Consider the following 15,451-nt stretch of genomic DNA (forward strand, 5'->3'; position numbering starts at 1 on the left):
CACATATGAATAAACAAAAGTGCAGAGAAGTTAAACAATTTGCCCCAAGTCACACAGATCATAAATAGTAGGTCTAGAATTAGAATCTAAAAAGTATGATCCTGGGCGCCTGGGTGGTTCAGTTGGTTAAGCGTCCAGCTTTGGCTCAGGTCATGATCTCGCAGTCCATGGGTTCGAGCTCCGCGTCAGGCTCTTTGCTGATAGATCAGAGCTTGGAGCCTGCTTCGGATTCTGTGTTTCCCTCTTTATCTTCCCCTCCGCCGCTTGCACTCTTTCTCTCAAAAATAAACATTTAAAAAGTATGGTCCTGAGGAATAAATATAACAAAGCATGCACATATTTGTGGAGTCACCTGAAGTCACCAAACTCTTTGGAAAGACATTAAGGAACATTCAAAAAAATGAAGAGATGTACAATGTTCAAAGACGGTTAAGACTGTAAAGATGTTAATTATCTTCTACGTGATTTATAAAGTCAATGTAATCCAAATGAACTCTAACAGCTTTTTCCTTGAGGATGTGACATGTTGACCCTAAAATTCATAGGTAAAATGATGAAGAAGTGCAAAGACACTCTTGAAAAATAAGGTAAAAAGATTTATTCTGTCAGGTATTGAGACTTGTGGTGATGATTAAAGGAGAGACTAATAAATAGACCCATGAATAATACCCACGAAACTACTTAAGCAAATATTCAGCTGAAGTTAATGCTATGTGTTAACAACTCTGAAACCACGCTCTGTGTATTACAAGATTGAGCAAATAAGTAAACACATTGAAGCTAATAGAAACTAAATATCTCATTCTTGAAGCAGGGAGCTAACAGTATGAAAAGGGTGCAGGGATTGGAATTGGAGGTATTAGTTAAAATTTGTGGTTTTTAACCACACAGAGACATATATTTATGAAGCACAGAGAAATACATTTATGACCTACACATACATATGAATCCCAGTAATGTTCATTTAAAGTGCCTAGAAGCAATGATGTTCCTATCAACAATGAGCACATCTAATGCCTGAGTATTGATTTCAAAAAACCATTTCTAACTAAAAGGAACCAGGCCTCAATGGAGAAGTAGCCGATTGCAGCACTAAGGGAGGGAAGGTAAAGAAGAGCTGAAATATCTTCAGCCAGAAAGTTAGGAAATGTTCAAACGAAGACGGGGATATGTCAAGGGTCATAGAAGCCACTGTGAAAGGGCTCCCACTGGCCAAACCTGGGACAGGTTGAACATAAAATGAAAAATCACAGCATAAAACCCACAGAATAAGAATCTATAAGACCATGGGAATGCAAGCTGGTGCAGCCACTCTAGAAAACAGTATGGAGGTTCCTCAAAAAACTAAAAATAGAACTACCCTACAACCCAGCAATTACACTACTAGACATTTATCCAACGGTACAGGTGTGCTGTTTTGAAGGGACACATGCACCCCGATGTTTATAGCAGCACTATCAACAATAGCCAAAGTATGGAAAGAGCCCAAATGTCCATCGCTGGATGAATGGATAAAGAAGGTGTGGTATATATATATATATACACAATGGTGTATTACTTGGCAATCAAAAAGAATGAAATCTTGCCATTTGCAACTATGTGGATGGGACTGGAGGGTATTAGGCTAAGTGAAATTAGAGAAAGACAAATGTCATATGACTTCACTCATATGAGGACGTTAAGAGACAAAACAGATGAACATAAGGGAAGGGAAACAAAAAATATAAAAATAGGGAGGGGGACAAAACAAAAGAGACTAATAAATATGGAGAACAAACAGGGTTACTGGAGGGGGTGTGGGCTAAATAGGTAAGGGGCACTAAGGAATCTACTGATATTATTGTTGCACTATATGCTAATTTGGATGTAAATTAAAAGAAAATTAAATTAAAAATTATAAAAAAATCTGTAAGACCACATTGACAAGAAAAAATAAATGAGTAATAAATAAGCATAGAGACCTAATGCACAGTATAATGAATTTAGACAGACATTATTACATATAAATGTATCAAAGTAACATGTTACACACCTTAAATTCACACAATGTTAGATGTCAAATTTATTCAAAATGAATGAATAAATAAATGAAGGGAGTGGTGGTAAGAAAAAAGTCCTTTATAATAAAATTACAGCTAATAAGCATTAAAGGAATGATGAGATTAACAAATCTCCAATAAGGTAACCATCACAGTAACAACAATATTTGGCAATGGATGATACAATTCAAGAGTGAAAAGCGATAGGGAACAGGATATTTATATAGTCTCAATGTATCACCCTACAAATTACAGAGAAAAATAGTAATTTACTGGGAAGAAACTGCAGAAATCACGTTAGTAAGTGATCAAAGTTAGTATCGTCATGAATTAGATAAACTGGCATCCTATGTCTCCTGATGTAACCAACTGAGAAAGACACAACACTGTTTTAGCCAAAAAAACCCACACACTCATATTGAGAGACATTCTATGAAATACCCAACCTGAAATCTTCACCAATTCAAATATCATGAAAGACAAAGAGTGAGGAAATGTTCCCAATTAAAGGACTCTAAAGAGACTCCAAATAAATTAGCCTAATACTGGTTTGGGTCTTTACCAGAAAAAAATTCTTATAAAGAACATTACTTTTGCAACAGGCAAATTTCTAAAAGGTCTGTGGATTAGATCATAGTATTATATAAATGTTTATTTCCCAATTTTGATAAGTGACCTGTGTTTAGGTAAGAATGTCCTTATTCTTAGAAAATACACACTGAGGGACACCTGGGTGGCTCAGTCGGTTAAGCGTCCGACTTTGGCTCAGGTTATGATCTCATGGTCCGTGAATTCAAGCCCCACGTCGGGCTCTGTGCTGACAGCTCAGAGCCTGGAGCCTGCTTCAGATTCTGTCTCCCTCTCTCTCTGCCCCTCCCCCGTTCATGCTCTGTCTCTGTCTCAAAAATAAATGTTAAAAAAAATAAAATAAATAAATAAATAAATAAATAAAATAAAAAAAGAAAATACACACTGAGTATTAAGAAGTAAAGAGGCATCATGCCTGCAACTAACTCTCTAATAATTGAGGGGAAAAAGAAAAAACAACTATCCACCTCTTCCATATAATCAGAGAGACGATGAAGTAAATATGGCATGATGTTAATTGAGGAATCTTGGATGCTTCTGGATATAAGGGAATTTCTTTGTACTAATCTTGCAACTTAAACTATTTCTAAAATTATTAAAATACTATAAAGTTTATTTATTTTGAGAGAGAGACAGTGCAGGTGGGGAAGAGGCAAAGAGAGAGGGAGACACCGAGAATCCCAAGCAGGCTCTGCATTGTCAGCATGGAGCCCGACGCGGAGCTCGACCTCACAAAACTGAGATCATGACCTGGGCCGAAACCAAGAGTTGAATGCTTAACCAACTAAGTCACCCAGGTGGCACTAAAATACTATAAACTTTAGAATGTAGGTATATATATTTATGATGTCAGAGGAACAAAGGATTTCTTAAACAAGACACAAAAAACATAAATATAAAAGAAATGGCAAATAAATTTGACTAAATAAAAATACCATAACAAGAATAAACCAATAAGCCAAAAATGGAAGAAACTATTTGAAACACATATAGCTATAGCCAACAAAGGACTATTGTGTGGGATATATATAAAAAGAATTTCCACCAAAAAAAAAAGAAAGAAAAATAAAAAGAAAAGAAAGAAACAAGACAGCAAACACAAAAATAGGTAAAAAAAGTTAAAACAGAAAATTCATAAGGGAGAATGGCCAATAAACAAATAAAAATATGTTTAACCTCATGGGTAATCAGGAATATCTCACTGCAGCATTGTCCATAATGACCTCAAACTAAAACAATCCTAATGACTATCAACGATAGAATGGATAAACAAACTGTGGTATATTCATTCAATAGATATCTATACACTTGATGGTACTGAGAATGAATAAGCAACAGCCATATATATATGTATATATATATGTATATATATATATGTATATAAATATGGATGAATCACAAGTCAACAAAAGAAAATGAAGAGCATGATGCCATTTACATAAAATTCTAAAAAAGGAGAAAAAATGTTTAAATTAACACTTAGAGCTGCATAATGAGTGATAAGAAAAACATACACAAGGAAAAAGCAGAAAAGCAAAAGAATGAATATCATCAAATTTGAGACTGATCATCCTGGGACAGGAAGGGAAGGAACATACATAATCAATGAGAGTGCTACAAACACTGCTTCTTCAGGATATATAAATATATTATTTCTTAACCTGGATGATACTACATGGGTGTTAAAATATATATTTGCATATTTTAGAAGATTTTCTAAAGGTATAGTGTATTATCACTAAAAACAGGGACAGAGTGCTTATGACTTAACCCTAGAAGCAGTAAAGAACCTTTAAAAAAAGAAAGAAGAGATAGTGAGGAAAAAGGAGAGTGGTATTGCACAAGCCAAGAGAAAAGAGGAGGGGACAGTGAATCATGTTAAATATTAGCAAGAGGCAGAGTAAACTTTCACATAATATGCAAAAAAGTATTGTTCTCTGTTGATGAATCAGCTCTCTTAAGATGTAGACATTACTTTGCAATCACTAAGGATTTATTAAAACGATGAAAAAGGCTGTTACTACTCTGTTCTTTTATACTCAGAAACCAAAATTCTTGATCATAATTGAAAAATGTCCTCCTCCCATAATGTATAATTACATCAAAAATATATATTCAATTATTGGAATAAGTACAGTTCTGCATTTGATAGCAAAGTTTTGGTAAACTTGAACGACAGCCTCAATTTCTATCATGTATTCCTGAAACTGTGATTACAAAGACCTCTGGCTCTGCCAAATCGGACATGTAAGTAAAGGCTGGTAACAAGTATAAAACACAAAAATTTGGTTAGACCAAGACAGAAACTTTAACAATTCAGGAACATGAACTGAACAATTCACTTGTCTTTCTCAGTTATAAATAACAGAAAGCTTTTACTTGAAAATAAAGTTACAAACTATTTTCCAGAAAATTGGACATGTGGCTAAGGATTCATTTTTCTCACCTATAAAATAAATATGGACTAAATATCACTTAAGGTCTCAATGAGCAATATTTTATGGTGTCATCTGGGAAATGAAAACTAATCACAAAAGGTAATAAAATTTAATGCTTTATCTAGATAATAAACCACACCTTCAAGGGCTGCAAAATCCAAAAGTAGCATATATCAACCTAATAATATACCCAACTGGGCCATCCATTGCTTCTTCCTTTACATAAAGATTTGTTTTAAAAGTTACAAATTTGTACAAGATTTGTACAAATCTTTTTGTACAATTTGTACAAAAAGTTACAAGATTTGTTTTAAAAGTTACAAAAGTTACAAATATTAGTTACAAATATATTGGTAACTAATTTTATTTAAAAAAAAATTTTTTTTTTAATGTTTATTTTTGAGACAGTGAGAGACAGAGCATGAACAGGGGAGGGTCAGGGAGAGGAGGAGACACAGAATCTGAAACAGGCTCCAGGCTCTGAGCTGTCAGCACAGAGGCTGACGCGGGGCTCGAACTCACGGACCACGAGATCATGACCTGAGCCGAAGTCAAACGCTGAACCAACTGAGCCACCCAGGCGCCCCTATTGGTAACTAATTTTAAATAAAAGAAAAAAGCCCTTCAAACCAACATTTGCAGAGATAATTCAGAAGGTTGTCATTTTAATAATTATAATGCAAAAATACAACTTCACACAAACTTAAGTTACAGATGGGAGTTCTGATTTATAAAAAAAACAAAATAAAATAAATCCCCTTCTTTGAACACAGGAAGAACATACCACTAATTTAGGCCCTTTTTTTAAAATAACACTACATGGGGCGCCTGGGTGGCTCAGTCGGTTGAGCGTCCGACTTTGGCTCGGGTCATGATCTCGCGGTCCGTGGGTTCGAGCCCCTCGTCGGGCTCTGTGCTGACAGCTCAGAGCCTGGAGCCTGTTTCAGATTCTGTGTCTCCCTCTTTCTATGACCCTCCCCTGTTCATGCTCTCTCTCTGTCTCAAAAATAAATAAATGTTAAAAAACAAAAAAAAATTGAAAATAACACTACTTCAGGGGCACCTGGTGGCTCAGTCAGTTAAGTGTCCAACTCTTGGTTTCAGCTCAGGTAATGATCTCATGGTTCATGGGTTCAAGCCCCACATCGGGCTCTGTAGTGACAGCATGGAGTCTGCTTGGCATTCTGCCTCCTCTCTCTGCCCCTCCCTGGTCACTCCCTATCTCTCTCTTCCAAAAATAAATAAATATTTAAAAATAAATAAAATACCACTACTTCAAAAGGAGAAAAGTATTTCTCTCAAGAACACAGATACCAATATTCCGTGGCTATAAGTCAACACATTTAAAGCAATGTTAATACTTATGAGCATTAATTTAAAGCAAATGGTTGTTTGGCTTATAAAGAATGAGTAAGATTAATGTTAGAACATAAATTTTTAACTCAATTTCAGATATTCATTTGTTTTGCCAACTAACAGAATCTACTAATATTAAGATTTAATTAAAGGACACATTTTGTTCCAAGATTTTTCTTTCCTTTAGAAATCCTGAGAGAATCCAAGAAGAAAAAGGCTGATATAATATACACAGATTAATGTATAAAACTTGTAACCAGAAAGCTTGCTTTGCGACCCAAAATGGAACTACTCACCAAAAGCAGCAGCCATAGGGGGTTCAAGGGATGGCTGGCCATCACCAGTAGGAAGGTCTAAACGAGTGAAGTCTCTGCTTTTGTCATTATTATATTTCACATTAAGGCTGGTGAGCTTGGAGAAGTCAATACGCAGAGTGCAGCATGCATTATAGATATTCTGGCCATCCAGAGCCTAAAGCATGTAAGAAAGGGACTGAGGTTTTGCAAGACAACAACACTGATAAATCAAGTAGCCTCTACTTTGACACAGAGTGGCAATTAGGTGTAAAGCAGAGAGTAAAGGACTAAAAGCCAAAGACTTGTGTTTACTTTTACCTAGGTCACTAACTGTGTGAACGTAAGAGAGAAAAAGAAAATCTCTCAGTTTTTCACAATGTCATAATAATCCCTTTCTTGTCTATGGTAAGATCAAATGAAAGGAGAGAAATGTCAAAGTGTGGAAAACTTACACATTACTGAGCATCGTACTAGCTACCATTATGATTATTTTGTCCACAACAAATGTTTAAAAATGACTTGATTTTATATTTCATCGTATTTTTTAGCACACTTTACATAGTTTAAGATGAAACCACAACATATGAAATATTATCTATCTCTTTTTTTCTCTTGTAAATCTATTTTATAATACTTTGAATAATAAATGAGGGAAATTTTGCAATTAGTTCTGACATAAGACCAAAGATCAGTAATTCTTACCCCCTTCACAATAATGAAAACTTATCAAAGGAATATATGTAGCCACTTGACTTTCACAAATGCTCAAATTTATGAAAATAGATACCAGAAACCCCAAAACACGAAAAATGCAAATATACAAAAAACACTGACTTATAAACAGTTATTGATGAGTACATCATCATAAAGGTACAAAGTAATATGTGCAGGTAAAGGGTACAGCAAATATAAAGTCCATATTCCTAATATGGCAGACAGTGTGTGGTACAGAAAACTAGTAAAAACCTTAGTCCCAATCTTTGAGAAGAAATTAGAAATAATTCAGATACTGATAAAAGATAGAATTAGGGTTAAGAATAGATCTCAATAGGAGATGAGTAAAATATAATCAAACTGAATATGAAATTTTCTACTTGTCAAAAGTCAAGCACTCATGTACTAAAAAAAAAAAGACAATATAAACCAACAGCAGCAAGCTTCCTAAAATGTTGTATATTCACAAAATCAGAGCTTAACAAAATACAGCAGTGAATACAGTTACAAAATTACAATCTTTGGGCGACTGAATCAAAATGAAGATACAAGAAAAAAGATAATTCTACTTTATTATTCAGATTTTATCAGGAATACTGTGCTCCACTTCTAGACTTTAAAAATATGACAGAAATGAGTCCCAAAGATCTGAGAAGTGATAAATGATTTGAAACCATTTCATATGAAGAAAGAAATCTTTAGCTTATCATTTTAAAAAGCATATGGAACAGTGCATTTAAAAGCAGTAAATTTTACATTACGTATGTTTTACTACAATTAAAAACACACGGTAAATTGCAGCAAGGGAGAAGACATGATGGCATTCTTTGGTATCACTGAAGACTAATTAACAAATGAAAAATGAAAAAAGATCGTAATTACCATTTTGGCATAATGTGCATTCACTGGGTCAGCATACTGAAGCAAGGCTTGAAACTGATTATTCTTTGTAAAGGTGATAATCTTCAAGACTGTGCCAAATTTAGAAAATATCTGGAAAAAGTTCACAGGTTAAATCTAAGGTAAAAATTAGGCTAATGTACTTTTATAAATATAACTCAATTCATAAATTCCATTTTTGTCTATTATTTTTTTAAGTTTATTTATTTTGAGAGAGAGAGAGTGAGCACAAGTGGGGGAGGAACAGAGAGAGAGAGAGAGAGAGAGAGAGAGAGAGAGAGAGAGAGAGAGAGAGAGAGAAGGAGGGAGGGAAGGAGGGAGAGAATCCCAAGCAGGCTCTGGGCTATCAGCGCAGAGCCTGATGGCAGGGCTCAAACTCACGAACCATGAAATTTTGACCTGAGCCGAAATCAACAGTCAGACGCTTAACCGACTGAGCCACCTAGGCAGCCCTAATGAAAACAATTTCCTCTATTAAAATTGTTGGTACAAAAATGACTTAAATCAAGCCTAAGATGTTAATGTTTCAACATCCACGCATGGCCTAAAACAGTGCCTGATGCACAACAGGCACTCAAATATTTAACCTATTTTATAGCATGTGATAAATGGCACAACACGAAAAACATGAGACTACAGTAGGAATTAATTACTGGTAAGAGATAATGGTGTTACAAAGCATATGAATGGAAGTGGAAGAGTCATACGGATCAACTATTTCACCTTGAGAATCAGCATCAACTTCTTAAGATTTTTATAGGCAGACAAACTATAAAATGTTCCTCTACAGGCCACTCTGTTAATTCATTCAATATTCAAAGAGCACTGTTCTAGGCCTTGGAAATCAGCAGTGAATAACAACAAAAGTCTATGCCCTAAGGAAAGACAGACGATAAATGAAAAACAATGTCTCATCATAAAAAAGTGTTATGAATAAAAATAAAAGGAAAAGGGATAAGAGTGAACTGGAATGTAACTTGGGAAGGTGCAAGACTGGTCAAAGAAGGCCTCTCTGAAGTGTCTTTGGAGAAGAGGAATAAACACAGTGTGGAGACTTCCTGACAGATACCTGGTTACCCTAGAAAGTTCTTACAATATACTTGCTCTACTCCATCACCAATAGCCACGGTTACTACAATGCACTTTGTTTTCCTCTTATATCCCATCCCATCTTAAATGTGGATCTTAATCAGCCAGAAGCTTGTCCGTCCACTTTTAAGAATAAAAAGATAATTATTCCCTATGCTGGTAAGAATTTGCTATTATCACTATTATCAAATACTATATATGAATGTCCTTAATAGCCAAATAGTCCTTCCTCCCTTTTAATTAGAATGATCAATAATAAATACCCTAAAGCACAGCAGCAAAAGAATAGGCAACTTCTACTACATCAAAATTTAAGACTTATGTGCATCAAAAGACACTATCAACAGAGTGAAACAGTAACCCACAAAACAGGAGATCATATTTGCAAATCATATCTGGTAAGGGGTTACTATCCAAAATATATAAAGAACTCCTATAATTCAACAACAAAAATCAGCAAAGGACTTAAGAAAATAATCAAATAGCCAATAAACACATGAAAAGATGCTCAGCACCACTAATCATTAGGGAAATGCAAATAAAAACTCAATGAGATTTCGCACTCATTAGGACAGCTTTTATCAAAAACAAAAAACAAACCCAGAAAATACCAAGGGTTGGGGAGGATGTGGAGAAAACAGAACCCTTGTGCACTGTTGGTAGGAATGTAAAATGATGTAGCTGCTATGGAAAATAGGATAGTGGTTCTTCAAGAAAATTAAAAAAAAAAATTACCATATGATTCAACAGTTCGACTTCTTAGTATAAGCCCAAAAGAACCAAAAGCAGGGACTTAAAGAGGTATTTATTTGTACATCCATGTTGGCAGCAGCATTATTTGCAAAAGATGGAAGCAACCTAAATGTCCATCCACAGATGAATGGATAAACAAAAATGTGTTAAATACATACAAAGGAATATTATTCAGCCTTTAAAAGAAAGGATATTCTGATACATGCTACCACATGGATGAACCCTAAAGACACTTAAGTGAAGTAAGCCAGTCACAAAAGAACAAATTATCCATGGTTCCACTTATATAATGTAAAGAAGTCAAATTCATAGACAGCAAGTAGGATGGTGGTTGCCAAGGGCTGAGAGAAAAGGGGAATGGGGAGATATTGTTTAATGGGTGTGGGAGTTTCAATTTAGGAAGACAAAAAACTTTTTGGAGATATAAGGTGAGTGGTGATAATTGCAAAACAATGAGAGTGTATTTAATGTCACTGATCTGTACACTTAAAAAACAGTTAAAATGGTAAAATTTATGTATACTTTACAACCCCCAAATAAAATAAACTGTCCTAAAGTCCAAATACTCATTTTTGGCAAAATGCTAACAGATAATCAGCTTAGAGTCAAACACTTCTTATAGGAGATAACACCATTGAACAAGATTTGCAGAACCAATTTGTCTTAGAAGGGCTCATCAAAAAATGTTATTACTTAAAATTAGTTAGTCTGAGGATTCTTTGTTGAAATTCCTTAAAAAAAAAAACAACGCAGTTAATTTAGTTATGGTCATATTTCAGAGTTTAGAACTTTGGGATCTTGGGCGCCTGGGTGGCTCAGTCATTAAGCATCAACTTTGGCTTAGGTCAGGATCTCACATTCCATGAGTTTGAGTCCCACATCAAGTGAGCTTGAGCCCTGATTTGGTGAGCTTGAGCCCCACTTTGTGTGATCTCATTCCCTGCTTCGGGTGAGCTTGAGCCCCGCCTAGAGTGATCTCATGCCCCTCTGGTGAGCACGAGATCAGCTTCTCAGGTAAAACAAGAGCCCTGGGCAAGCCCTGCTTCTCTCTTTCTGCCCCTCGTGGGATTCTCCCTCCCTCTTTCTCTCTCTGCTCCTTGCTCACTAGTGTCCTCGCTCTCTCAAAACAAACAAAAAACAAACAACTGATCTTAATCTCTCATTTAACTGTTCTGAAAACATTAGGAATTTCTTTTTGTTCTTTTAATGAAAATTCTGGTCCTGTCACAGGCATTTCCTCAGTACACCCTATGTGTTGTAGATAATATTCTTAAAATTTATAAAAGAATACCACACTTATCTTCTCAGCTGACTGTTAAAGAATATAGATTTTATGTTGTATCTTTCTTTAAGATACAAGCATTCCCGGGAAAAGGTCTTGTATTTTCTTATTTCCATCCTTGGTGATACGGTGATCACAAACAACACCCCAATCTATATAAGTGCATAATCTGAGTGTTGGGTAAAGGAGTAGTAATAGACTTTTTTACTGCAGCCACAGGTAGTATTCTAAACTACAAGATTATATCATATATAATTTTGCTCTGGTTTACTTCTCTAACCACATTTCCTGATACTCTATATCACACTATTTATACCAACAATGTGCAGTTGTGTCTAGTTCTCTAAATGTACCAAGGGATTTCAGACATCTATGCCTATACACATGGCTATTCCCTTTTTCTTAGAACTCTATGCTTAATACCTAGTAAATTTTCATTTATCTTTTCCAAAACTCAGCTCAGGAAAGTAATGCCACCAGAAAATTCTCAGCCTCTCCCAAGTATCAACAGAGTTCATTCTCTTTCTTATTACTCCCTTCTTGGTCTCATACATATTTTTGTTTTACTTATACTGTGCTATACATTTGTTTACGTATGTCTCCTTTAATTAGACTGAAAGCTCCTTGAAAGTGTGTGTGTGTGTGTACACACACACACACACACACACATACACACACACACCTTGTCTTAATCATTTCTATATCATTGAGTAAAATTCTTGGCATATAAACAAGTACATGGTAAATGCTTATTATGAACTGATAAAGAATTATACTTAGACCTGATTGGAATTACAGCAACATGCAGTTTTTTGAAAATAATAAACATTCTTCATGTAAAACATCTCATTAATGAAGTAGTAAGAACATACAATTTGCTCTCAAATCTGGAATTTTACACTAAATTATGCTTAGAACCTAGAAAATTTCCACTTAACCTTCAGATTTTATTAATGTTTACATTCTCTCATTTAACATGAACACTAACATGATGCACATCCTCACTCACTGCTGTGTTTGGCTGTGTGATTTTTAACTGAATGTGTTAACAGAATATAAATGGGTGGAACTGGCTAACCATGGACAGTTACCTAAAGTCCCCTGGATTGTATGTACTGACAGAGTAGCTTTAAACATCAATCTGATACTTTTGAACAAAGTAAGTGAGCAACACCAGGGAATCTAGGCTAATGCCTCAAGTGTGATTTTTTTTAAAAATTTATTTTGAGAGAGAGAGAAAGCACGAGTGGGAGAGGAATGGGGCGGGGGGGGGGGGTAGAGAGAGAGAGAATCCTAAGCAGTCTCTGCACTGTCAGCACAGAGCCTGATGCAGGGCTTGAGCCCACGAACAAACCACAAGATCATGACCTGAGCCGAAGTCGGACGCTTAACCATCTGAGCCAACCAGGCACCCCTCAAGTGTGATTTTTAACAACTTTTCATAATTACCAACAGTAATACCAACAGTAATAATTTACCAACAATTTTAAACAGATTTGGTCTCATAAGATTAACATTCAGGAAAGTTTAATATATATGGATTTATTATTATTGATTACAGTAATAATTTGACTCTTTGATTCTACTTCTCTAATATATTTATTTTTCTGTCATAAACACAAACACACAGACCCAACTCTTGATGTCTCCTGTGCATTTAATCTTTTAAGACTTTAAAATGGGATGAAGAGAGAGGTGCCTGGGTGGCTCAGTGGATTAAGCACCTGACTCTTGATTTCAGCTCAGGTCATGATCTCATGGTTCATGAGGTCAAGCCCTAAGTCAGGCTCTGCACTGACAGCATGGAGCCTGCTTGGGATTCTTTCTTCCTCTCTCTCTACTCCTCCCCTGCTTGTGTGCACATGTGCGCACTCACTCTCTCTAAACAAACAAACAAACAAACATTAAAAGGGGGGGGATGAAGAGAATACCAAAGATCAAATTCAGGTAAAATTAATCTTCATGGTGATGTTTATACATGGAGCACTTATCAGAAACTAAAAAAGTTCACTAGTATTCACTTGTAAAAAGTGTACTGGGGCACCTGGGTGGCTCAGTCAAACATCCAAAAATAAATACACACTAAAAAAAAAAAACCCAAAAAACCTAGTGTATCGGCCATAATTTGTTTACAGTAATTTTTGTCCCCAATGAAACAGTGAGATTTAAGAACCAGAATTGTATATTACTAGTACTGACTCTTTTAATAATTGCTTTTTAAAGTTATTTATCTTTACTCTGCAATTCAAAAAGATCAGTTCTTTATCTTGAAGACATTCATCTATTGGACATTCATAAAAAACTCCCATAAATAACAGTATTTGGAAGTAATGGACTACATGAGAACATTGTTTTGTACTATTTCAGTCCACAAAGAAATTTTTTAGTATGCAAGGTTGAATTTACATTATGGAATTGTTGAGAAATGACTTCCTAACTTACAAAGACTTTCTAGATTATGCAATCCAATCCAATGGCTTTAATTACCACCCATATGCTGATGATAACCAAATCTCCAGCCCTGAATTCCTACACTCATTCCAAACTTATTTCCCAATTGTCTATTCAACATCAACCACTTGCATGCCTAATAGGTATCTCAAAATTATCTTGTCCAAAACACTACCTCTACCCCCGCCCCAAATCTTCTTTTCCCTTTAGTCTTTACTATCTTAGTAGAAAATTGCTCTATTTTACCAGAGGCTCACATCCAAAATCTGGAAGGCATTCTTGATTACTCCACTTTTTCTTCATAATCCACGATTACTCAACCCATCAGCAAATCCTTCCAAATATATCCATAATCACCACTTCCCGAGACCACATCCTCACATGGGTCACCACCATCTCTTACCTGGACTATGCTAAGATCCTCCACTTATGCCTACAATTTATTCTTAACACAGCAACAAGAGTGATTCCATTAAAACATAAATCTATCATCTTACTCCTCTACTCAAAATCCTCTAATGGCTTCCCATCTTACATAGTGTAAAGATTATAAAGGCTTTGCATCATCTGGATCCTAACCCCTTCTCTGATTCTATCATTTATAGTTTTCCTACTTTTTACAATTGCAATTACATAGCCTTATTTCTGATATTTCAACACATTAAGCACCCTTGCACTTAGACACTTCACACTTGCTGTTCTTTCTGTGTTATTCTACCACATACTTTAAGCCTCTGCTCAAATATCATCATATTGAAAACCTCCGTTAACTTTCCTCACCTGAAATAGCACCACTCTCATCTCACTCACTCACTCCCCTTACCATGAGCTAAAGAAAAAAAACACTAACTTCAAGAGATGTCAGAGAAGAGCTTAGCTAATGCCAACTCTTCAGCAAAAATATAAAATAATACGCTAATTAATTACAACAGGTGCAACCAACTCCATACTTCCATGTATTCATCACATTTTTAGGCTATTACTTAGGAAATTATATCTTACCCACAAGACCAGAGCAAGGATCAGTTTCTTACAGTGCAATTTACTAGTGTCTAATAATTACAGCTAACATTTCTTGAGCACTTAATATGTATCTTTCTAATGTATACCTTAATATTTCTAGGTGCCTTAAATGCATTAACTCATGTAATCTTCACAGTAAAGATATAAAGATATATAAAAGATAGACACCATGTCCAGCCCCATTATATAAATAAGAAAAAGATACAGAGAGGTAAGTTAGTTGCCCAGGGTTATAGAGGTAGTAAGTGGAAGAGCCAGGATTCAAACCAGCTCCGGACCCTGTATCCTTAATCATGTTATACTACACTTTAGTTGGCTAATGACACAGAGTGCTAGGGGAGAGGGCTCAGTTAATGCAATGAGAGAAAGACTGAGGAGGCAAATTTGAGCTGAAAACTGAATGATGTAGGTTCAACTAAGTGACCGTCTCAGTCAAGTGTTTTGGAAAGAAACAGGAGATAGAAACGGACTAAGACATGAGTAAACTGGGGGCAAAGGGCCAGAAAAGCCAGTGGCTAAATA

General features: G+C 35.5%; 1 protein-coding gene across 7 annotated transcripts in view; it reads right to left on the reverse strand.

The window, feature by feature from the left end:
- The window catches only part of PTBP3 (polypyrimidine tract binding protein 3), a 125,964-nt gene that overhangs the window by 35,267 nt on the left and 75,246 nt on the right, over positions 1-15,451 (reverse strand). For all 7 annotated transcript variants that reach the window (XR_006210621.1, XM_042964616.1, XM_042964615.1 and 4 more), the window contains 2 exons: positions 8,314-8,424; positions 6,718-6,892 (listed from right to left, as the gene is read on the reverse strand). Coding sequence is in view for 6 of the 7 variants with exons in the window: in XM_042964616.1 (XP_042820550.1) it covers positions 6,718-6,892; positions 8,314-8,424 (286 nt within the window). In the remaining variant the exon portion in view is untranslated. The remainder of the gene's footprint in view (positions 1-6,717; positions 6,893-8,313; positions 8,425-15,451) is intronic.

Source organism: Panthera tigris, chromosome D4, assembly GCF_018350195.1.
Source record: "Panthera tigris isolate Pti1 chromosome D4, P.tigris_Pti1_mat1.1, whole genome shotgun sequence".
Classification (NCBI taxonomy): Eukaryota; Metazoa; Chordata; class Mammalia; order Carnivora; family Felidae; genus Panthera; species Panthera tigris.